At 42.5% G+C, this 25,448-nt stretch overlaps 1 protein-coding gene across 1 annotated transcript in view; it reads right to left on the bottom strand.

Moving 5' to 3' along the window:
* The window catches only part of NIPBL (NIPBL cohesin loading factor), an 822,857-nt gene that overhangs the window by 713,470 nt on the left and 83,939 nt on the right, over positions 1 to 25,448 (bottom strand). The window contains exon 2 of the mRNA XM_053699671.1: positions 72 to 243. Coding sequence (XP_053555646.1) covers positions 72 to 163 — 92 coding nt within the window. The 5' untranslated portion in view covers positions 164 to 243. The remainder of the gene's footprint in view (positions 1 to 71; positions 244 to 25,448) is intronic.

Raw genomic sequence — 25,448 nt, 5'->3', positions numbered from 1 at the left:
CAAGAAAATAATAAATGCACAGGATCCCACAGGATAATAAAGAAAACAATTCAAAGTGTATTTTTCCATACAACACAACGTGTAATGGAGTATACTCACAGTCTGTGAGACTAGCAATCCCCGCAAGAGTTGTAATGGGAACATGAGGCATATCCCCATTCATCCTGATGCTGGAGGATGGTGGTATCTATCCAGGTATTTTAGTAGACGTGCCAGCTGTCATTACTTTCCATTTCCTAAACACTGTAAGAAAAGAAGCAACTTTTAAGCCTGGAGAAAAATAAAAAAAAACATGTACCTACATGCATATTATATACATACATAAACACATACTAGGGATGCACCGAAATTTCGTCAGCAGAAACGTTTCGGCCGAAAATGGCATTTTCAGTTATTTCGGTTTTCTTGCCTGTTATTTTCGGTAAAACTATTGTGTAGCATATTTCAAATTTTATGCTAGCCTAGAGCTGCTGTTTGAGTTCATTACTTGACTTACTGTTTTGCATAAATTAATAGTTTTCTAGGACTATAATTTATTTGGATAATTGTGGGGAGGGGAAACTTAAAGGGACATAAAACAAGTTGGAATAGAGACAATATATAATATGTACTTTAATCACTTTACCTGCAAATGTATACTGCAGTGTCTCGGCATTAACCCTTTCTTTTTAGTGTCTGAATTGTAAAGCTCTTAATAAATGAAAATCATGGAAATTGTCAGGGGTACCTAAACTTTTGCATACAAATATATATATATATATATATATACACATATACACACACATATATATACATATATATATATATATATATATATATATATATATGTATATATATATATACACACAAATACACACACACACATATATATATATATATATATATATGCTATATTGTGACGTTTTTTTCAAACTGCATATTCCCATTTCATTTTAAACTGGAGTGGAGATTAATCTAAAAATTGTTTACTACTGTTCTGCCAAAAAAAATTGCTGTTATTTGTATTATTGTAGGAGAGATCACTGTTCATCATTCAGACAAACCCCTGAAGTACTGGGCAGTTAATAAACAGATTTCCAGCTCTGGCTAAAATGGCCCAAAAATATCTTTCTTCTCATGCAGTAGTGTGGAAAGTGAAAGACTGTTCAACTTAGAGTCGAACCTCCTCACTGATAGCAAAAACAGACTTATAGCTGAACATGCAGAGATGCTTCTAACTTGCCACTAACTTTTGAAAAATTAATCTAATTGCTAGGTTGCCTTTTTACTGCTAGTTCTCATCTTGCACAATTATGTTCAAAACATACTGTACTCTGAGGAACATCTATAGCCAGGGCTGGACTGGGAATAAAAAGCAGTCCTGGAAAAATATGAATAGCCCTATTTCCGTTGAGTCGGTAGAATGCACGTCACATTTTTCTCATAGGGGTTTACTGGGACACTCCTTCCCCAATATTTTTTCAGAATTAAATTATATTACTTTGAATTAAATACAAATGTCAGATTGATGTTATATAACAATTGCATCACCCGTTTAAATGTAATATTTTATTGTAATATTTTTTATTTATAAACTTGTTCTGTGAACTTTGACAAATAAAACTGTTTTATTATTTCATAATGTATTTTGAGTTACAGTCCTTTATAATTATATAGAAGGAATCTTAAATAATTAGTCTGTATTGTGCTTGGTAAACTGTCACATGACAAAAAAAAAAGTATCGGTAATTGGTATCGGCGAGTATTTGAAAGCAAGTATCGGTACATGTACTTGGTCATAAAAAAACGGTATCGGTGCAAACCTAACACATATACATATATATATATATATATATATATATATATATATATATATATATATATATACACATATACACACATATATACATATATACACACACATATACATACACACACATATACATACATATATATATATATATATATATATATATATATATATATATATACATACATACACACACAGAATAATGTGAAGGGGACGCATAGTGGTGCAGACCCTTAAAAAATGTGGCATGGGTTGGCCAAAGAAAAAGCCTCAGGAATGTAATCCTGAATTAAAGACAGGGGAATTCAGCACTCTTAATAAAAAACAGCTCATCTCACTCTAATAAGTCAAAGTAGCAAGATTGGGATGAGGATGGCGCTCCCCCCTCCTCCACTCCAAAAAAGGCACACACAGACTGATGATAGTTAAATAATAAGTTTATAAGAAATTATATGCAAGAGAAATACAAAAACCTAATGAAAATTAATAAAACAGAACTGAAAAACATAATTTATGCTTACCTGATAAATTTATTTCTCTTGTAGTGTATCCAGTCCACGGATCATCCATTACTTGTGGGATATTCTCCTTCCCAACAGGAAGTTGCAAGAGGATCACCCACAGCAGAGCTGCTATATAGCTCCTCCCCTCACTGCCATATCCAGTCATTCGACCGAAACAAGTCGAGAAAGGAGAAACCATAGGGTGCAGTGGTGACTGTAGTTTAATTAAAATTTAGACCTGCCTGAAAAGGACAGGGCGGGCCGTGGACTGGATACACTACAAGAGAAATAAATTTATCAGGTAAGCATAAATTATGTTTTCTCTTGTTAAGTGTATCCAGTCCACGGATCATCCATTACTTGTGGGATACCAATACCAAAGCTAAAGTACACGGATGATGGGAGGGACAAGGCAGGGATTAAGCGGAATGAACCACTGCCTGTAGAACCTCTCCCAAAAACAGCCTCCGAAGAAGCAAAAGTATCAAATTTGTAAAATTTGGAAAAAGTATGAAGGGAAGACCAAGTTGCAGCCTTGCAAATCTGTTCAGAGGCCTCATTTTTAAAGGCCCAGGTGGAAGCCACAGCTCTAGTAGAATGAGCTGTAATCCTTTCAGGAGGCTGCTGTCCAGCAGTCTCATAGGCTAAACGGATTATACTCCGAAGCCAAAAAGAAAGAGAGGTTGCCGAGGCCTTCTGACCTCTCCTCTGTCCAGAGTAAACAACAAACAGGTTAGATGTTTGGCCAAAATCTTTAGTAGCCTGTAAGTAAAACTTCAAGGCACGGACTACGTCTAGATTATGCAAAAGACGTTCCTTCTTTGAAGAAGGATGAGGACATAATGATGTAACAACAATCTCTTGATTGATATTCTTGTTAGAAACCACCTTAGGTAAAAACCCAGGTTTTGTACGCAGAACAACTTTATCTGAATGAAAGATCAGATAAGGAGAATCACAATGTAAGGCAGATAACTCCGAGAATCTTCGAGCCGAGGAAATAGCCATCAGAAAAAGAACTTTCCATGAAAGAAGTTTGATATCAATAGAATGAAGGGGTTCAAACGGAACCCCTTGAAGAACTTTAAGAACCAAGTTTAAGCTCCATGGAGGAGCAACAGGTTTAAACACAGGCTTAATTCTAACTAAAGCCTGACAAAATGCCTGAACGTCTGGAACTTCTGCCAGACGCTTGTGTAAAAGAATAGACAGAGCAGAAATTTGTCCATTTAAAGAACTAGCTGATAATCTTTTGTCCAAACCCTCTTGGAGGAAGGACAATATCCTAGGAATCCTAACCCTACTCCATGAGTAATTCTTGGATTCACACCAATGAAGATATTTACGCCATATCTTGTGGTAAATTTTCCTGGTGACAGGCTTTCGTGCCTGTATTAAGGTATCAATTACTGACTCGGAGAAGCCACGCTTTGATAGGATCAAGCGTTCAATCTCCATGCAGTCTCAGAGAAAGTAGATTCGGATGATTGAAAGGACCTTGTATTAGAAGGTCTTGTCTCAGAGGCAGAGTCCATGGTGGAAAGGATGACGTCCACTAGGTCTGCATACCAGGTCCTGCGTGGCCACGCAGGGGCTATCAATATCACTGATGCTCTTTCCTGTTTGATTTTGGCAATCAGATGAGGGAGCAGAGGAAACGGTGGAAACACATAAGCCAGGTTGAAGAACCAAGGTGCTGCTAGAGCATCTATCAGTGCCGCTTCTGGGTCCATGGACCTGGATCCGTAACAAGGAAGCTTAGCGTTCTGGAGAGACGACATGAGATCCAATTCTGGTTTGCCCCAACGGAGAACCAATTGAGCAAACACCTCCGGATGGAGTTCCCATTCCCCCGGATGAAAAGTCTGACGACTTAGAAAATCCGCCTCCCAGTTCTCTACAACTGTGATATGGATCGCTGACAGGTGGCAAGAGTGAGTCTCTGCAAAGCGAATTATCTTGGAGACTTCTGACATCGCTAGGGAACTCCTGGTTCCCCCTTGATGGTTGATGTAAGCCACAGTCGTGATGTTGTCCGACTGCAATCTGATGAACCTCAGTGTTGCTAGCTGAGGCCAAGCCAGAAGAGCATTGAATATTGCTCTTAACTCCAGAATATTTATTGGGAGGAGTTTCTCCTCCTGAGTCCATGAACCCTGAGCCTTCAGGGAGTTCCAGACTGCACCCCAACCTAGAAGGCTGGCATCTGTTGTTACAATTGTCCAATCTGGTCTGCAAAAGGTCATACCCTTGGACAGATGGGCCCGAGATAACCACCAGAGAAGAGAATCTCTGGTTTCCTGATCCAGATTTAGTAGAGGGGACAAATCTGTGTGTAATCCCCATTCCACTAACTGAGCATGCATAATTGCAGTGGTCTGAGATGCAGGCGCGCGAATGGCACTATGTCCATCGCCACTACCATTAAGCCGATTACTTCCATGCACTGAGCCACCGTGGGGCGCGGAATGGAGTGAAGAACACGGCAAGCATTTAGAAGTTTTGATAACCTGGAGTCAGGTAAATTTTCATTTCTACAGAATCTATTAGAGTCCCTAGGAAGGAAACCCTCGTGAGAGGAGATAGAGAACTCTTTTCTTCGTTCACTTTCCACCCATGCGACCTCAGGAATGCCAGAACTATCTCTGTATGAGATTTGGCAATTTGAAAGCTTGACGCCTGTATCAGGATATCGTCCAGGTAAGGAGCCACCGCTATGCCTCGCTGTCTTAGGACCGCCAGAAGTGAGCCCAGAACCTTTGTAAAAATTCTTGGGGCTGTAGCCAACCCGAATGGAAGAGCTACAAATAGGTAATGCCTGTCTAGAAAGGCAAACCTCAGGAACTGATGATGATTCTTGTGAATCGGAAAGTGAAGGTAGGCATCCTTTAAGTCCACTGTGGCCATGTACTGACCCTCTTGGATCATGGGTAAAATGGTTCGAATAGTTTCAATCTTGAATGACGGAACTCTGAGGAATTTGTTTAGGATCTTTAAATCCAAAATTGGTCTGAAGGTTCCCTCTTTTTTGGGAACCACAAACAGATTTGAATAAAACCCCTGTCCTTGATCCGTCCGCGGAACTGGATGGATCACTCCCATAACTAGGTCTTGCACACAGCGTAGGAATGCCTCTTTCTTTATCTGGTTTGCAGATAATCTTGAAAGGTGAAATCTCCCTTGTGGAGGAGAAGCTTTGAAGTCCAGAAGATATCCCTGAGATATGATCTCCAACGCCCAGGGATCCTGAACATCTCTTGCCCACACCTGGGCGAAGAGAGAGAGTCTGCCCCCTACTAGATCCGTTGTCGTATAGGGGGCCGCTCCTTCATGCTGTCTTAGAGGCAGCAGCAGGCTTTCTGGCCTGCTTGCCCTTGTTCCAGGACTGGTTAGGTTTCCAGGCCTGCTTGGATTGAGCAAAAGTTCCCTCTTGTTTTGAAGCAGAGGAAGTTGATGCTGCACCTGCCTTGAAATTTCAAAAGGCACGAAAATTAGACTGTTTGGCCTTTGATTTGGCCCTGTCCTGAGGAAGGGTATGACCCTTACCTCCAGTAATGTCAGCAATAATTTCTTTCAAACCAGGCCCGAATAAGGTCTGCCCCTTGAAAGGAATGTTGAGTAATTTAGACTTTGAAGTCACATCAGCTGACCAGGATTTGAGCCATAGAGCCCTACGCGCCTGGATGGCGAATCCGGAATTCTTAGCCGTTAGTTTAGTCAAATGAACAATGGCATCAGAAACAAATGAGTTAGCTAGCTTAAGAGTTCTAAGCTTGTCAACAATTTCAGTCAATGGAGCTGTATGGATGGCCTCTTCCAGGGCCTCAAACCAGAATGCCGCCGCAGCAGTGACAGGCGCAATGCATGCAAGGGGCTGTAAAATAAAACCTTGTTGAATAAACATTTTCTTAAGGTAATCCTCCAATTTTTTATCCATTGGATCTGAAAAAGCACAACTGTCCTCAACCGGGATAGTGGTACACTTTGTTAAAGTACAAACTGATCCCTCCATCTTAGGGACAGTCTGCCATAAGTCCCGTGTAGTGGCATCTATTGGAAACATTTTTCTAAATATAGGAGGTGGGGAAAAGGGCACACCGGGCCTATCCCACTCCTTACTAATAATTTCTGTAAGCTTTTTAGGTATTGGAAAAACATCAGTACTCACCGGCACTGCATAGTATTTATCCAGCCTACACAATTTCTCTGGCACTGCAATTGTGTCACAGTCATTCAGAGCAGCTAATACCTCCCCAAGCAATACACGGAGGTTCTCAAGCTTAAATTTAAAATTAGAAATCTCTGAATCAGGTCTCGCCGATTCAGAGACGTCACCCACAGACTGAAGCTCTCCGTCCTCAGGTTCTGCATATTGTGACGCAGTATCAGACATGGCTCTTACAGCATCTACGCGCTCTGTATCTCGTCTAACCCCAGAGCTATCGCGCTTGTCTCTCAATTCAGGCAATCTGGATAATACCTCTGACAGGTTATTATTCATGATTGCAGCCATGTCCTGCAAAGTAATCGCTATGGGCGTCCCTGATGTACTTGGCGCCATATTAGCGTGCGTCCCTTGAGCGGGAGGCAAAGGGTCCGACACGTGGGGAGAGTTAGTCGGCATAACTTCCCCCTCGACAGACGCCTCTGGTGACAATTCTTTTATAGATAAAGACTGATCTTTACTGTTTAAGGTGAAATCAATACATTTAGTACACATTCTCCTATGGGGCTCCACCATGGCTTTTAAACATAATGAACAAGTATCCGCTGTTTCAGACATGTTTGTACAGACTAGCAAGCTTGGAAAACACTTTAAAGCAAGTTAACAAGCAATATAAAAAAACGTTACTGTGCCTTTAAGAGAAACAAATTTTCAAAAAATTTGAAATAACAGTGAAAAAAGGCAGTTACACTAACAACATTTTTACAGTGTATGTAACAAGTCAGCAGAGCATTGCACCCACTTTCAAATGGATGATTAACCCCTTAACAAAAACAGAATAATAAATGACAAAAACGTTTTTTAAACAGTCACAACTGCCACAGTCTACTGTGATTGTTACCCTCCTTAAACACGACTTTGAAGCCTTTTGAGCCCTTCAGAGATGTCCTGTATCATGCAGAGGGAAGCTGAATGTCTGTCAGTATTTTTAGCTGCACAGAAAAGCACTAAAATAGGCCCTTCCCACTCATATTGCAACAGTGTAAAGCCTCAGGAAACTGTTTCTAGGCAAAAATCAAGCCAGCCATGTGGAAAAAAAACTAGGCCCCAATAAGTTTTGTCACCAAACATATATAAAAATGATTAACATGCCAGCAAACGTTTTATATTACACTTTTATAAGAGTATGTATCTCTATTAATAAGCCTGATACCAGTCGCTATCACTGCATTTAAGGCTTAACTTACATTAATCCGGTATCAGCAGCATTTTCTAGCAAATTCCATCCCTAGAAAAATATTTTAACTGCACATACCTTATTACAGGAAAACCTGCACGCTATTCCCCCTCTGAAGTTACCTCACTCCTCAGAATATGTGAGAACAGCCATGGATCTTAGTTACTTCTGCTAAGATCATAGAAATCACAGGCAGATTCTTCTGATGCTGCCTGAGATGAAACAGTACACTCCGGTACCATTTAAAAATAAACTTTTGATTGAAGTTAAAAAACTAACTATAATACACCACTCTCCTCTTACTACGTCCATCTTTGTTGAGAGTTGCAAGAGAATGACTGGATATGGCAGTGAGGGGAGGAGCTATATAGCAGCTCTGCTGTGGGTGATCCTCTTGCAACTTCCTGTTGGGAAGGAGAATATCCCACAAGTAATGGATGATCCATGGACTGGATACACTTAACAAGAGAAAACAGGGCCCCAGAATAAAGTTTTATCACCAATATGTAATAAACGTTCATACACCTTCCAGCAAACGTTATATCTATTCAGTAATATGAGTAAATAATAAAAATATTACCCTTTACAGCAAGCATGATACCAGTCGTTATTAAATCACTGTAATCAGGCTTACATTAAGTAAATCCGCTATTGTTAGCATTTTCTAGCATATCATTTCTCTAGAAAAATGTAAAACTGCACATACCTCAGAGCAGGAGACCCTGCACACTATTCCCCCAGCTGAAGTTGCCCATCTCTTCAGTAATGTGTGAGAACAGCAATGGATCTTAGTTACAACCTGCTAAGATCATCAAAGACCACAGGCAGACTCTTCTTCAACTTTCTGCCTGAGGCTAAAATAGTACAACTCCGGTACCATTTGAAAATAGTTTGATTGAAGATAAACTACATTAATGCACCAAATCTCTCTAGCTACTTCCCTTGTCGAGAGCTGCAAGAGAATGACTGGGAGGTGGCAGTTAGGGGAGGAGCTATATAGACAGCTCTGCTGTGGGTGATCCTCTTGCAGCTTCCTGTTGGGAAGGAGAATATCCCACAAGTAATGGATGAATCCGTGGACTGGATACACCTTACAAGAGAAATAAGGTGTACACCTAAAAAATAAATAAAAATATTGTTCTATAAATAAAAATATTGTTCTGTGCGATCTGTTTATAATCCTAAATATGATGTCCCATATGATAACTCATATAGTGGTGATGGAGAATAGTGTTCCTCTTCTTAATGGAATTTAACCATAGTAGATAACGTTTAGAAAACCAATGATAAGTGATAGTAGATGACGTTTAGAAAGTCCAGTAGTAAATGGCTTTAAGATATCCTAGAAAATAGTAAAAAACAGAATTTATGCTTACCTGATAAATTACTTTCTCCAACGGTGTGTCCGGTCCACGGCGTCATCCTTACTTGTGGGAATATCTCTTCCCCAACAGGAAATGGCAAAGAGTCCCAGCAAAGCTGGCCATATAGTCCCTCCTAGGCTCCGCCCACCCCAGTCATTCGACCGACGGACAGGAGGAAAAATATAGGAGAAACCATATGGTACCGTGGTGACTGTAGTTAGAGAAAATAATTCATCAGACCTGATTAAAAAACCAGGGCAGGCCGTGGACCGGACACACCGTTGGAGAAAGTAATTTATCAGGTAAGCATAAATTCTGTTTTCTCCAACATTGGTGTGTCCGGTCCACGGCGTCATCCTTACTTGTGGGAACCAATACCAAAGCTTTAGGACACGGATGAGGGAAGGGAGCAAATCAGGTTACCTAAACGGAAGGCACCACGGCTTGCAAAACCTTTCTCCCAAAAATAGCCTCCGAAGAAGCAAAAGTATCAAATTTGTAAAATTTGGCAAAAGTGTGCAGTGAAGACCAAGTCGCTGCCTTACATATCTGATCAACAGAAGCCTCGTTCTTGAAGGCCCATGTGGAAGCCACAGCCCTAGTGGAGTGAGCTGTGATTCTTTCAGGAGGCTGCCGTCCGGCAGTCTCATAAGCCAATCGGATGATGCTTTTAAGCCAAAAGGAAAGAGGTAGAAGTTGCTTTTTGACCTCTCCTTTTACCAGAATAGACGACAAACAGAGAAGATGTTTGTCTGAACTCTTTTGTAGCTTCTAAGTAGAATTTTAGAGCACGGACTACATCTAAATTGTGTAGCAAACGTTCCTTCTTTGAAACTGGTTTCGGACACAAAGAAGGTACAACTATCTCCTGGTTAATATTCTTGTTGGAAACAACCTTAGGAAGAAAACCAGGCTTAGTACGCAAAACAACCTTATCTGAATGGAACACCAGATAGGGCGGAGTACACTGCAGAGCAGATAACTCTGAAACTCTTCTAGCAGAAGAAATTGCAACCAAAAACAAAACTTTCCAAGATAACAAACTTAATATCTATGGAATGTAGAGGTTCAAACAGAACCCCTTGAAGAACTGAAAGAACTAGATTTAGACTCTAGGGAGGAGTCAAAGGTCTGTAAACAGGCTTGATCCTAACCAGAGCCTGAACAAATGCTTGAACATCTGGCACAGCTGCCAGTCGTTTGTGTAGTAAGACAGATAAAGCAGAAATCTGTCAATTTAGAGAACTCGCATATAATCCTTTATCCAAACCTTCTTGCAGAAAGGAAAGAATCTTAGGAATTTTTATCTTATTCCATGGGAATCCCTTGGATTCACACCAACAGATATATCTTTTCCATATTTTATGGTAAACCTTTCTAGTTACCGGTTTTCTGGCCTGAACCAGAGTATCTATCACAGAATCTGAAAACCCACGCTTTGATAGAATCAAGCGTTCAATCTCCAAGCCGTCAGCTGGAGGGAGACCAGATTTGGATGTTCGAATGGACCCTGAACAAGAAGGTCCTGTCTCAAAGGTAGCTTCCATGGTGGAACCGATGACATTCACCAGGTCTGCATACCAAGTCCTGCGTGGCCACGCAGGAGCTATCAAGATCACTGAGGCCCTCTCCTGTTTGATCCTGGCTACCAGCCTGGGAATGAGAGGAAACGGTGGAAACACATAAGCTAGGTTGAAGGTCCAAGGTGCTACTAGTGCATCCACTAGTCGCCTTGGGATCCCTGGATCTGGACCCGTAGCAAGGAACCTTGAAGTTCTGACGAGACGCCATCAGATCCATGTCTGGAATGCCCCATAATTGAGTCAACTGGGCAAAGATCTCCGGGTGGAGTTCCCACTCCCCCGGATGGAATGTCTGATGACTCAGATAATCCGCTTCCCAGTTTTCCACACCTGGGATGTGGATCGCAGATAGATGGCAGGAGTGATCCTCCGCCCATTGAATTATTTTGGTCACTTCTTTCATCGCCAGGGAACTCCTTGTTCCCCCCTGATGATTGATATACGCAACAGTCGTCATGTTGTCTGATTGGAATCTTATGAATCTGGCCTTTGCAAGCTGCGGCCAAGCCCTGAGAGCATTGAATATCGCTCAGTTCCAGAATGTTTATCGGGAGAAGAGACTCTTCCCGAGACCATAGTCCCTGAGCTTTCAGGGATTCCCAGACCGCGCCCCAGCCCACTAGACTGGCGTCGGTCGTGACAATGACCCACTCTGGTCTGCGGAAGCTCATTCCCTGGGATAGATGGTCAGGGTCAGTCACCAACGGAGTGAATCTCTGGTCTTCTGATCTACTTGAATCACTGGAGACAAGTCTGTATAGTCCCCATTCCACTGTTTGAGCATGCACAGTTGTAATGGTCTTAGATGAATTCGTGCAAAAGGAACTATGTCCATTGCTGCAACCATCAACCCTACTACTTCCATGCACTGAGCTACGGAAGGACGTGGAACAGAGTGAAGAACTTGACAAGTGCTTAGAAGTTTTGACTTTCTGACATCTGTCAGAAAAATCCTAATTTCTAAGGAATCTATTATTGTTCCCAAGAAGGGAACTCTTGTTGACGGAGACAGAGAACTTTTTTCTATGTTCACCTTCCATCCGTGAGATCTGAGAAAGGCCAGAACGATGTCTGTATGAGCCTTTGCTCTTGAAAGGGACGACGCTTGTATTAGAATGTCGTCCAAGTACGGTACTACTGCAATGCCCCTCGGTCTTAGAACCGCTAGAAGGGACCCGAGTACCTTTGTGAAAATCCTTGGAGCAGTGGCTAACCCGAATGGGAGGGCCACAAACTGGTAATGTTTGTCCAGAAAGGCGAACCTTAGGAACTGATAAAATGTTCTTTGTGGATAGGAATATGTAGGTACGCATCCTTTAGATCCACGGTAGTCATAAATTGACCTTCCTGGATAGTAGGTAGAATCGTTCGAATGGTTTCCATTTTGAACGATGGTACCCTGAGAAATTTGTTTAGGATCTTTAAATCCAGAATTGGTCTGAAGGTTCCCTCTTTTTTGGGAACTACGAACAGATTTGAGTAAAATCCCATTCCTTGTTCCGTCATTGGAACAGGGTGTATCACTCCCATCTTTAACAGGTCTTCTACACAATGTAAGAACGCCTGTCTCTTTATTTGGTTTAAGGATAAGTGAGACATGTGGAACCTTCCCCTTGGGGGTAGTTCCCTGAATTCCAGAAGATAACCCTGAGAAACTATTTCTAGTGCCCAGGGATCCCGAACATCTCTTGCCCAAGCCTGAGCAAAGAGAGAGAGTCTGCCCCCTAATAGATCCGGTCCCGGATCGGGGGCTACTCCTTCATGCTGTTTTGTTAGCAGCAGCAGGCTTCTTGGCCTGCTTACCCTTGTTCCAGCCTTGCATAGGTTTCCAGGCTGGTTTGGGCTGTAAGGCATTACCCTCTTGCTTAGAGGATGCAGAATTAGAGGTCGGTCCGTTCCTGAAATTGCGAAAAGAACGAAAATTAGACTTATTCTTGGCCTTGAAAGGCCTATCTTGTGGAAGGGCGTGGCCCTTTCCCCCAGTGATGTCTGAGATAATCTTTCAATTCTGGCCCAAAGAGAGTTTTACCTTTGAAAGGGATGTTAAGCAATTTTGTCTTGGATGATACATCCGCTGACCAAGATTTTAGCCAAAGCGCTCTGCGCGCCACAATTGCAAAGCCTGAATTTTTCGCCACTAATCTAGCTAATTGCAAAGTGGCATCTAAAATAAAAGAGTTAGCCAACTTAAGTGCGTGAACTCTGTCCATAAACTCCTCATATGGGGTCTCTCTACTGAGCGACTTTTCTAGTTCCTCGAACCAGAACCACGCTGCTGTAGTGACAGGAACAATGCACGAAATGGGTTGTAGAAGGTAACCTTGCTGTACAAAAATCTTTTTAAGCAAACCTTCCAATTTTTTATCCATAGGATCTTTGAAAGTACAACTATCCTCGATAGGAATAGTAGTTCGCTTGTTTAGAGTAGAAACTGCCCCCTCGACCTTAGGAACTGTCTGCCATAAGTCCTTTCTGGGGTCGACCATAGGAAATAATTTCTTAAATATAGGGGGGGGGGGGGAAACAAAAGGTATGCCGGGCTTCTCCCACTCCTTATTCACTATGTCCGCCACCGGCTTGGGTATAGGAAAAGCGTCGGGGTGCACCGGAACCTCTAGAAACTTGTCCATCTTGCATAATTTCTCTGGAATGACCAAGTTGTCACAATCATCCAGAGTAGATAACACCTCCTTAAGCAGTGCACGGAGATGTTCTAATTTAAATTTCACAACATCAGGTTCAGCTTGTTGAGAAATTTTTCCTGAATCTGAAATTTCCCCATCTGACAAAACCTCCCTCATGGCCACTTCAGATTGGTGTGAGGGTATGACAGAACAATTATCATCAGCGCCCTCCTGCTCTTCAGTGTTTAAAACAGAGCAATCGCGCTTTCTCTGATATGCAGGCATTTTGGATAAAATATTTGCTATGGAGTTATCCATTACAGCCGTCAATTGTTGCATGGTAATAAGCATTGGCGCGCTAGATGTACTAGATGGGCAAAACTGGTGTAGACACAGTAGGAGATGATGTAGTATCATGTCTACTCTCCTCATCTGAGGAATCATCTTGGGCAATTTCATTATCTGTGGCAGTACTGTCCTTACTTTGTTTAGACGCTATGACACAATTATCACACAATTTTGAATGGGGAGACACATTGGCTTTCATACATATAGAACATAGCTTATCCGAAGGCACAGACATGTTAAACAGGCTTAAACTTGTCAATAAAGTACAAAAACCGTTTTAAAACAAAACCGTTACTGTCTCTTTAAATTTTAAACAGAGCACACTTTATTACTGAATATGTGAAAAAGTATGAAGGAAGTGTTCAAAAATTACCAAAATTTCACCACAGTGTCTTAAAGCATTAAGAGTATTGCACACCAATTTTCAGAGCTTTAACCCTTAAAATAACGGAACCGGAGCCGTTTACAAATTTAACCCCTATACACAGTCCCAGCTATAGCCTTTGCTGTGACCTAACCAAGCCCAGAGGGGAATACGATACCAAATGACGCCTTCTAGAAACTTTTCCAACTACTTTCACGTCCTCACACATGCATCTGCATGTCTTGCTCTCAAAAACAACTGCGCAGTAATGGCGCGAAAATGAGGCTCAGCCTACAACTGGGAAGGCCCTCCCTGACTGGAAAAGGTGTCTAACATAGTGCCTGACGTTAAAAAACGTTCCCCAAGTTTATAAGTGTGAATTATCAGCATAAACATGTATAAAATGTCCAAATAAAGCAATCGATTTAGCCCATAAAAGTGTCTACCAGTTTTATAGCCCATATTAAGCCCTTTATTCTGTTTGAAACTAAGAAAATGGCTTACCGGTCCCCATGAGGGGAAATGACAGCCTTCCAGCATTACACAGTCTTGTTAGAAATATGGCTAGTCATACCTTAAGCAGAAAAGTCTGCTGTTTCCCCCAACTGAAGTTACTTCATCTCAACAGTCCTATGTGGAAACAGCAATCGATTTTAGTTACTGTCTGCTAAAATCATCTTCCTCTCACAAACAGAAATCTTCATCCTTTTCTGTTTCAGAGTAAATAGTACATACCAGCACTATTTTAAAATAAACTCTTGATAGTAGAATAAAAAAAACTACATTTAAACACCACATACTCTTAACCATCTCCGTGGAGATGTTGCCTGTGCAACGGCAAAGAGAATGACTGGGGTGGGCGGAGCCTAGGAGGGAATATATGGCCAGCTTTGCTGGGACTCTTTGCCATTTCCTGTTGGGGAAGAGATATTCCCACAAGTAAGGATGACGCCGTGGACCGGACACACCAATGTTGGAGAAATAGACAGTGCAATAAAGCTTTTCTATGTGAGTTGAATCCAAATGGATTTTCAGTTTAGACTGTACTTATCCAAAAGGCTTCAATAGCAGTACAGAGATATTTCATCTACTGTGAAAATTGCTGAGATAGTCTCACATTGAAATTCCCTTTGTCATAATATAATATTCCTAAAGTTACAAATCATTCAGTATCATACCTGACTGGAAAATGAAGGAATCTTGACTCAAGTGGATCTCCCTGAGATGGATAATATTCACGTATCCTCACCTCCAATCCTATCCATACCCAAAGTTATACCAACCAGTCACTAATAGTACATCACTATGGTATAAACAAGGATGTACATGTATACATATATATGGATATATAATAATTATTATATAAGATGCAGGAATGTATATAGGAATTAAGAAGAGTTACTGTAATAGAGTCTGCAATACCGCAATTTGCAACAAATATTTGGAAAGCCTTTAATCATGTGCAAAGTACCGCCTGCCGCCTACTTTCGACAACCTTAAGTTAGACACAGCCCGGACTCACAGCGCAAGTGCGGAAGTGAACGCACACTATATGATGTCACTTCCGGTTAAAGCAAATCACCGCGGGTCAAGAGGTAGATCCTCACGAGCGCAAGTAATTGGTACTAAAGACAGCGCTTCCAGAGCCACAGAGCCTGTAGTTTTTACACAGGTTTCTTTATACGGCTCCATAATGACGTTTCTGGCGCGAATCTTACGGCGCCAATTTGCAAGTTTTTGATTGGGCATCGTTACTCATTTAAGGTACGATCACTCAACAGCCGTTACCAGTCTTGAAAAAGGTCCCCAGGGACCGAAACGCGTTGACTATACTGGTATTACGGCTCAGGTTTACTTGGTAAGTTGAATACCTATTTTACTCGCATAGAAAAACAGAATTTATGCTTGCCTGATAAATTACTTTCTCCAACGGTGTGTCCGGTCCACGGCGTCATCCATTACTTTTGGGAATATTCTCTTCCCCAACAGGAAATGGCAAAGAGCACAGCAAAAGCTGTCCATATAGCCCCTCCTCAGGCTCCGCCCCCCAGTCATTCGACCAACGGTTAGGAGAAAAAAGGAGAAACTATAGGGTGCCGTGGTGACTGTAGTGTATAGAGAAAGAAATTTTTCAAACCTGATTAAAAAACCAGGGCGGGCCGTGGACCGGACACACCGTTGGAGAAAGTAAATTATCAGGTAAGCATAAATTCTGTTTTCTCCAACATTGGTGTGTCCGGTCCACGGCGTCATCCATTACTTGTGGGAACCAATACCAAAGCTTTAGGACACGGATGAAGGGAGGGAGCAAATCAGGTTACCTAAACAGAAGGCACCACGGCTTGCAAAACCTTTCTCCCAAAAATAGCCTCCGAAGAAGCATAAGTATCAAATTTGTAGAATTTGGCAAAAGTGTGCAGAGAAGACCAAGTCGCTGCCTTACATATCTGATCAACAGAAGCCTCGTTCTTGAAGGCCCATGTGGAAGCCACAGCCCTAGTAGAGTGAGCTGTGATTCGTTCAGGAGGCTGCTGTCCGGCAGTCTCATAAGCCAATCGGATGATGCTTTTCAGCCAGAAAGAAAGAGGTAGCAGTAGCTTTTTGTCCTCTCCTTTTACCAGAATAAACGACAAACAAAGAAGTTTGTCTGAAATCCTTTGTTGCTTCTAAATAGAACTTTAAAGCACGGACTACATCTAAATTGTGTAACAAACGTTCCTTCTTTGAAACTGGATTCGGACACAAAGAAGGAACAACTATTTCCTGGTTAATATTCTTGTTGGAAACAACTTTTGGAAGAAAACCAGGCTTGGTACGCAAAATAACCTTATCTGAATGGAACACCAGATAGGGTGGATCACACTGCAAAGCAGATAATTCAGAAACTCTTCTAGCAGAAGAAATAGCAACCAAAAACAGAACTTTCCAAGATAGTAACTTGATATCTATGGAATGTAAGGGTTCAAACGGAACCCCTTGAAGAACTGAAAGAACTAAATTTAGACTCCAAGGAGGAGTCAAGGGTCTGTAAACAGGCTTGATTCTGACCAAAGCCTGTACAAAAGCTTGTACATCTGGCACAGCTGCCAGTCGTTTGTGTAACAAGACAGATAAAGCAGAAATCTGTCCTTTTAAAGAACTCGCTGACAATCCCTTATCCAAACCTTCTTGGAGAAAGGAGAGGATCTTAGGAATTTTAATCTTACTCCAGGAGAATCCCTTGGATTCACACCAACAGATATATCTTTTCCATATTTTATGGTAAATCTTTCTAGTCACAGGTTTTCTGGCTTGGACCAGAGTATCTATCACTGAATCTGAAAATCCACGCTTGGATAAAATCAAACGTTCAATTTCCAAGCAGTCAGCTGCAGAGAAACTAGATTTGGATGTTCGAATGGACCTTGTACTAGAAGATCCTGTCTCAAAGGTAGCTTCCATGGTGGAGCCGATGACATTCACCAGGTCTGCATACCAAGTCTTGCGCGGCCACGCAGGAGCTATCAGAATCACCGAAGACTTCTCCTGTTTGATCCTGGCTACAAGCCTGGGAAGAAGAGGGAACGGTGGAAACGCATAAGCTAGGTTGAACGACCAAGGCGCCACTAATGCATCCACTAGAGTCGCCTTGGGATCCCTGGATCTGGACCCGTAGCAAGGGACCTTGAAGTTCTGACGGGACGCCATCAGATCCATGTCTGGAATGCCCCATAAATGAGTCAACTGGGCAAACACCTCCGGGTGGAGTTCCCACTCCCCCGGATGGAATGTCTGATGACTCAGATAATCCGCTTCCCAGTTGTCTACTCCTGGGATGTGGATTGCAGATAGGTGGCAGGAGTGATCCTCCGCCCATTTGATGATTTTGGATACCTCTCTCATCACCAAGGAACTCCTCGTTCCCCCCTGATGGTTGATGTAAGCTACAGTCGTCATGTTGTCTGACTGGAATCTTATGAATCCGGCCTTTGCTAGTTGAGGCCAAGCCCGGAGAGCATTGAATATCGCTCTCAGTTCCAGGATGTTGATCGGAAGAAGAGACTCTTCCCGAGACCATAAACCCTGAGCTTTCAGGGATTCCCAGACCGCGCCCCAGCCTAATAGACTGGCGTCGGTTGTGACAATGACCCACTTTGGTCTGCGGAAACTCATTCCCTGAGACAGGTGATCCTGGGACAACCACCAACAGAGTGAGTCTCTGGTCATCTGGTCTACTTGAATCTTTGGAGACAAGTCTGTATAGTCCCCATTACACTGCTTGAGAATGCACAGTTGTAATGGTCTTAGATGAATTCGAGCAAAAGGAACTATGTCCATTGCTGCAACCATCAACCCTAATACTTCCATGCACTGAGCTATGGAAGGCTGCAGAATAGAGAGAAGAACTTGACAAGCGTTTAGAAGCTTTGACTTTCTGACCTCTGTCAAGAAGATCTTAATTTCTAAAGAATCTATTATTGTTCCCAAAAAGGGAACTCTTGTTGACGGAGACAGGGAACTCTTTTCTACGTTCACCTTCCACCCGTGAGATCTGAGAAAGGCTAGAACAATGTCTGTATGAGCCTTTGCCTTGGAAAGAGACGAAGCTTGAATTAGAATGTCGTCCAGATAAGGTGCCACTACAATGCCCCTTGGTCTTAGAACCGCTAGAAGGGACAAGAGCACCTTTGTGAAAATTCTGGGAGCAGTGGCTAGTCCGAATGGGAGAGCCACGAACTGATGTTTGTCCAGAAAGGCGAACCTTAGGAACTGATGATGATCTTTGTGGATAGGAATATGTAGGTACGCATACTTTAAATCCACGGTAGTCATATATTGACCCTCCTGGATTGTAGGTAAAATTGTTCGAATGGTTTCCATTTTGAACGATGGAACTCTTGAGAAATTTGTTTAGAATTTTTTTAAATCCAAAATTGGTCTGAAAGTTCCCTCTTTTTTGGGAACTACAAACAGATTTGAGTAAAACCCCTGACCTTGTTCCACAGTTGGAACTGGGTGTATCACTCCCATCTTTAACAGGTCTTCTACACAATGTAAGATACATCCGCCGACCAAGACTTTAGCCAGAGCGCTCTGCGCTCCACAATTGCAAACCCTGAATTTTTCGCCGCTAATCTCGCTAACTGCAAAGCGGCGTCTAAAATAAAGGAATTAGCTAACTTAAGTGCGTGAATTCTGTCCATGACCTCCTCATACGGAGTCTCCCTACTGAGTGACTTTTCCAGTTCCTCGAACCAGAACCACGCCGCTGTAGTGACAGGAATAATGCACGAAATAGGTTGAAGGAGGTAACCTTGCTGTACAAAAATCTTTTTAAGCAAACCCTCCAATTTTTTATCCATAGGATCTTTGAAAGCACAATTGTCCTCAATGGGAATGGTCGTGCGTTTGGCTAGTGTAGAAACCGCCCCCTCGACCTTAGGGACTGTTTGCCATGTGTCCTTCCTGGGGTCGACCATAGGGAACAATTTCTTAAATATAGGAGGAGGGACAAAAGGTACGCCTGGCTTCTCCCACTCCTTATTCACTATGTCCGCCACCCGTTTAGGTATCGGAAAGGAATCAGGGTGCACCGGGACCTCTAGGAACTTGTCAATCTTGCACAATTTTTCTGGGATGACCAGATTGTCACAATCATCCAGAGTAGATAGCACCTCCTTAAGTAATGCGCGGAGATGCTCTAATTTAAATTTAAATGTCACAACATCAGGTTCTGCCTGCTGAGAAATTCTTCCTGTATCAGAAATTTCTCCATCTGACAAACCCTCCCTCACTGCCACTTCAGACTGGTGTGAGGGTATGACAGAAAAATTATCATCAGCGCCCTCCTGCTCTACAGTGTTTAAAACTGAGCAATCGCGCTTTCTCTGAAATGCTGGCATTTTGGATAAAATATTAGCTATGGAGTTATCCATTACTGCGTCAATTGTTGCATAGTAACAAGCATTGGCGCGCTAGAAGTACCAGGGGTCGCCTGCGCGGGCATAACTGCTATAGACACAGAAGGAGAGGATGTAGAACTATCCCTACTTCCTTCATCTGAGGAATCATCCTGGGCAACCTTACTATTTGTGACAGTACTGTCCTTACTGTGTTTGGACGCCATGGCACAATTATCACATATATTTGAAGGGGGAACCACATTGGCTTCCATACATACAGAACATGATCTATCTTAAGGTACAGACATGTTAAACAGGCTTAAACTGGTTAATAAAGCACAAAAACCGTTTTAAAACAAAACCGTTACTGTCTCTTTAAATGTTAAACAGAGCACACTTTATTACTGAATATGTAAAAAACTATGAAGGAATTATCCAATCTTTACCAATCTTTTGCCGTTTGCAATTTTAACCCCACTACAGTCCCAGCCACAGCCTTTGTTGCGACTTCACCTTTCACAGGGGGGTATACGATACCAATTCAAGCCTTCTAGGAACGTTTTCAGTGGATACCAGACCCTCACACATGCAGCTGCATGCACTGCACTCAAAAGAAACTGTGCAATAATGGCGCGAAAATGAGGCTCTGCCTACTACAGTGAAAGGCCCTTCCTGACTGGGAAGGTGTCTTAACTAGTGCCTGGCGATAAAAACGTTCCCCAAACAATAAAAGTGTGAAAACTACTTCAAACTTTAAAAAACAACTTAAATAAACAATCGATTTAGCCCTTAAGAGTGTCCACCAGTTAATAGCCCATAATAAGCCCTTTATTCTTTCTGAGTCTAAGAAAATGGCTTACCGATCCCCATGAGGGAAAATGACAGCCTTCCAGCATTACACAGTCTTGTTAGAAAAATGGCTAGTCATACGTTGAGCAGAAAAGTCTGCAAACTGTTCCCCCCAACTGAAGTTCTCACAGCTCAACAGTCCTGCGTGGGAACAGCAATTGATTTTAGTTACTGCTGCTAAAATCATACTCCTCTTTTAAACAGAACTCTTCATCTCTTTCTGTTTCAGAGTAAATAGTACATACCAGTACTATTTTAAAATAAACTCTTGATAGAAGAATAAAAAACTACAACTAAACACCACATACTCTTCACCATCTCCGTGGACATGTTACTTGTTCAGAGCGGCAAAGAGAATGACTGGGGGGCGGAGCCTGAGGAGGGGCTATATGGACAGCTTTTGCTGTGCTCTTTGACATTTCCTGTTGGGGAAGAGAATATTCCCACAAGTAATGGATGACGCCGTGGACCGGACACACCAATGTTGGAGAAACAGAATTTATGCTTACCTGATTAATTACTTTCTCTTACAGGTGTATTCAGTCCACGGATTCATCCTTACTTGTGGGATATTCTCAATCCCTACAGGAAGTGGCAAAGAGAGCACACAGCAAAGCTGTCAAAGCTCCCCTCAGGCTCCGCCCCCCTAGTCATTCGACCAACGGTTAGGAGAAAAAGGAGAACCATAGGGTGCAGTGGTGACTGTAGTTATTGTAAATTAAATTTGAACCTGACTTAAATATCAGGGCGGGCCGTGGACTGAATACACCTGTAAGAGAAAGTAATTTATCAGGTAAGCATAAATTCTGTTTTCTCTTACTTGGTGTATTCAGTCCACGGATTCATCCTTACTTGTGGGATACCAATACCAAAGCAATAGGACACGGATGAAGGGAGGGAACAAGTCAGGTCACCTAAACGGAAGGCAGCACTGCTTGCAAAACCTTTCTCCCAAAAATAGCCTCCACAGAAGCAAAAGTATTGAATTTATAAAATTTGCGAATGTATGCAGAGAAGACCAAGTCGCTGCCTTACAAATCTGTTCAACAGAAGCCTCACTCTTGAAAGCCCATGTGGAAGCCACAGCTCTGGTGGAATGAGCTGTAATTCGTTCAGGAGGCTGCTTACCAGCAGTCTCATAAGCCAATCGGATGATGCTTTTCAGCCAGAATGACAGAGAGGTAGCAGTCGCTTTCTGACCTCTCCTCTTACCAGAATACACAACAAACAAGGATGATGTTTGTCTGAAATCTTGGGTTGCTTTTAGATAGAACTTTAAAGCACGAACCACATCAAGATTGTGCAACAGTCGTTCCATCTTAAAAACTGGATTAGGGCACAGAGAAGGAACAATGATTTCCTGGTTAATATTCCTATTAGAAACCACCTTTGGAAGGAAACCAGGTTCCCACTCCCCCGGATGGAAAGTCTGACGACTTAGAAATTCCGCCTCCCAGCTGTCTACCCCTGGGATGTGAATTGCAGATAGATGGCAGGAGTGATCCTCCGCCCATTTGATGATCTTGGTTACTTCCTTCATCGCTAGGGAACTCTTTGTTCCTCCCTGATGATTGATGTACGCCACAGTCGTGATGTTGTCCGACTGAAACCTGATGAATTTGGCCTCTGCTAGGAGCGTTTTTTTTTTTTTTTTTTGGCAGTCTGCTGGAGCGTATTTTTGGCAGTCTGCTGGAGTGTATTGAATATCGCTCTCCGCTCCAAAATGTTTATCGGGAGAAGAGATTCCGCCCGAGACCATAGTCCCTGAGCCTTCAGGGAGTTCCAGACCACACCCCAGCCTACCAGACTGGCATCGGTCGTGACAATGATCCACTCTGGTCTGCGGAAACTCATTCCCTGAGACAGGTGAACTTGAGACAACCACCAGAGAAGAGAGTCTCTGGTTCTTTGATCCATTTGAATTTGAGGAGACAAATCTGCGTAATCTCCATTCCACTGTTTGAGCATGCACAGCTGCAGTGGTCTGAGATGGATTCGGGCGAAAGGGACTACGTCCATTGCCGCAACCATTAAACCAATAACTTCCATACATTGAGCCACGGAAGGCCGAGGAATGGAATGAAGAACTCGGCAAGTATTCAGCAGTTTTGACTTCCTGACCTCTGTCAGAAAGATTTTCATTTCTACCGAGTCTATTAGTGTTCCCAGAAAGGGAACCCTTGTGAGCGGGGACAGAGAACTCTTTTCTACGTTCACCTTCTACCCGTGAGACCTTAGAAAGGCCAGAACGATGTCCGTATGAGCCTTGGCTCTGTGAAAGGACGACACCTGTATGCATATGTTGTCTAGGTAAGGTGCTACTGCAATTGGTAATGTTTGTCCAGAAAGGCGAACCTTAGGAACTGATGGTGATCTTTGTGGATAGGAATATGTAGGTATGCATCCCTTAGATCCACGGTAGTCATATATTGACCTTCCTGGATCATTGGCAAGAATCTCCGAATGGTTCCCATCTTGAAAGACGGAACTCTGAGGAATTTTTTTAGAATCTTTAGATCCAGGATTGGCCTGAAAGTTCCCTCTTTTTTTGGGAACTACGAACAGGTTTGAGTAAAAGCCCAGTCCTTGTTCTGCAATTGGAACTGGGTGTATTACTCCCATTTTTAGGAGATCTTCTACACAGCGTAAGAACGCCTGTTTCTTTGTTTGGTCTGAAGACAAACGAGAACTGTGGAACCTTCCCCTTGGGGGAGAATCCTTGAATTCTAGAAGGTACCCCTGAGCAACTATTTCTAATGCCCAGGGATCCGGAACGTCTCTTGCCTGAGCAAAGAGAGAAAGTCTGCCCCCTACTAGATCCGGTCCCGGATCGGGGGCTACCCCTTCATGCTGTCTTGGTAGCAGGAGCAGGCTTCTTGGCCTGTTTACCCTTATTCCAGCCCTGCATGGGTTTCCAGGTTGCTTTGGGCTGGGAAGTGTTATATTGCTTTGCGACAGCAGAGGTTGCAGCTAGTCCGCTCCTGAAGTTGCGAAAGGAGCGAAAATTAGCCTTGTTTTTGGCCTTAAACGGCCTATCTTGTGGTAGGGCATGACCCTTGCCCCCAGTGATATCTGAGATAATTTCTTTCAGCTCTGGGCCGAAAAGAGTCTTCCCCTTGAAGGGAATATTTAACAGTTGTTTTGGACGACACATCCGCCGACCATGATTTGAGCCAAAGCGCTCTTCGCGCCATGATGGCAAAACCTGAGTTTTTCGCCGCTAGTTTAGCTAACTGGAAAGCGGCATCAGTGATAAAAGAATTAGCCAGCTTTAGAGCATGAATTCTACCCATGACCTCATCGTATGAAGTCTCCCTCTGGAGCGACTCCTCCAGGGCCTCGAACCAAAAAGCCGCTGCAGTAGTTACAGGAATTATGCATGCAATTGGTTGAAGTAGAAAACCTTGCTGAACAAAAATTTAATTCAGCAATCCTTCCAATTTTTTATCCATAGGATCTTTGAAAGCACAACTGTCCTCTATTGGTATAGTTGTACGCTTAGCAAGTGTTGAAATTGCCCCCTCCACCTTAGGGACCGTCTGCCACTCGTCTCGCCTGGGGTCATTTATGGGGAACATTTTCTTAAAGATAGGGGGGGAACAAAGGGTACCCCTGGTCTCTCCCACTCCCTAGTCACAATATCCGCCACCCTCTTTGGGATCGGAAATGCCTCAGTGTATACGGGGACCTCTAAAAACATAATTTATGTAAGAACTTACCTGATAAATTCATTTCTTTCATATTAGCAAGAGTCCATGAGCTAGTGACGTATGGGATATACATTCCTACCAGGAGGGGCAAAGTTTCCCAAACTTCAAAATGCCTATAAATACACCCCTCACCACACCCACAATTCAGTTTAACGAATAGCCAAGAAGTGGGGTGATAAAGTGCGAAAGCATATAAAATAAGGAAATGGAATAATTGTGCTTTATACAAAAATCATAACCACCACAAAAAAAGGGCGGGCCTCATGGACTCTTGCTAATATGAAAGAAATGAATTTATCAGGTAAGTTCTTACATAAATTATGTTTTCTTTCATGTAATTAGCAAGAGTCCATGAGCTAGTGACGTATGGGATAATGACTACCCAAGATGTGGATCTTTCCACACAAGAGTCACTAGAGAGGGAGGGATAAAATAAAGACAGCCAATTCCTGCTGAAAATAATCCACACCCAAAATAAAGTTTAATGAAAAACATAAGCAGAAGATTCAAACTGAAACCGCTGCCTGAAGTACTTTTCTACCAAAAACTGCTTCAGAAGAAGAAAATACATCAAAATGGTAGAATTTAGTAAAAGTATGCAAAGAGGACCAAGTTGCTGCTTTGCAAACCTGATCAATCGAAGCTTCATTCCTAAACGCCCAGGAAGTAGAAACTGACCTAGTAGAATGAGCTGTAATCCTCTGAGGCGGAGTTTTACCCGACTCAACATAGGCAAGATGAATTAAAGATTTCAACCAAGATGCCAAAGAAATGGCAGAAGCTTTCTGGCCTTTTCTAGAACCGGAAAAGATAACAAATAAACTAGAAGTCTTTCGGAAAGACTTAGTAGCTTCAACATAATATTTCAAAGCTCTAACAACATCCAAAGAATGCAACGATTTCTCCTTAGAATTCTTAGGATTAGGACATAATGAAGGAACCACAATTTCTCTACTAATGTTGTTGGAATACACAACTTTAGGTAAAAATTCAAAAGAAGTTCGCAACACCGCCTTATCCTGATGAAAAA

Source organism: Bombina bombina, chromosome 2 (assembly GCF_027579735.1).
Source record: "Bombina bombina isolate aBomBom1 chromosome 2, aBomBom1.pri, whole genome shotgun sequence".
In the NCBI taxonomy this organism is placed as follows: Eukaryota; Metazoa; Chordata; class Amphibia; order Anura; family Bombinatoridae; genus Bombina; species Bombina bombina.
This window is presented reverse-complemented; position numbering and strand designations above follow the sequence as displayed.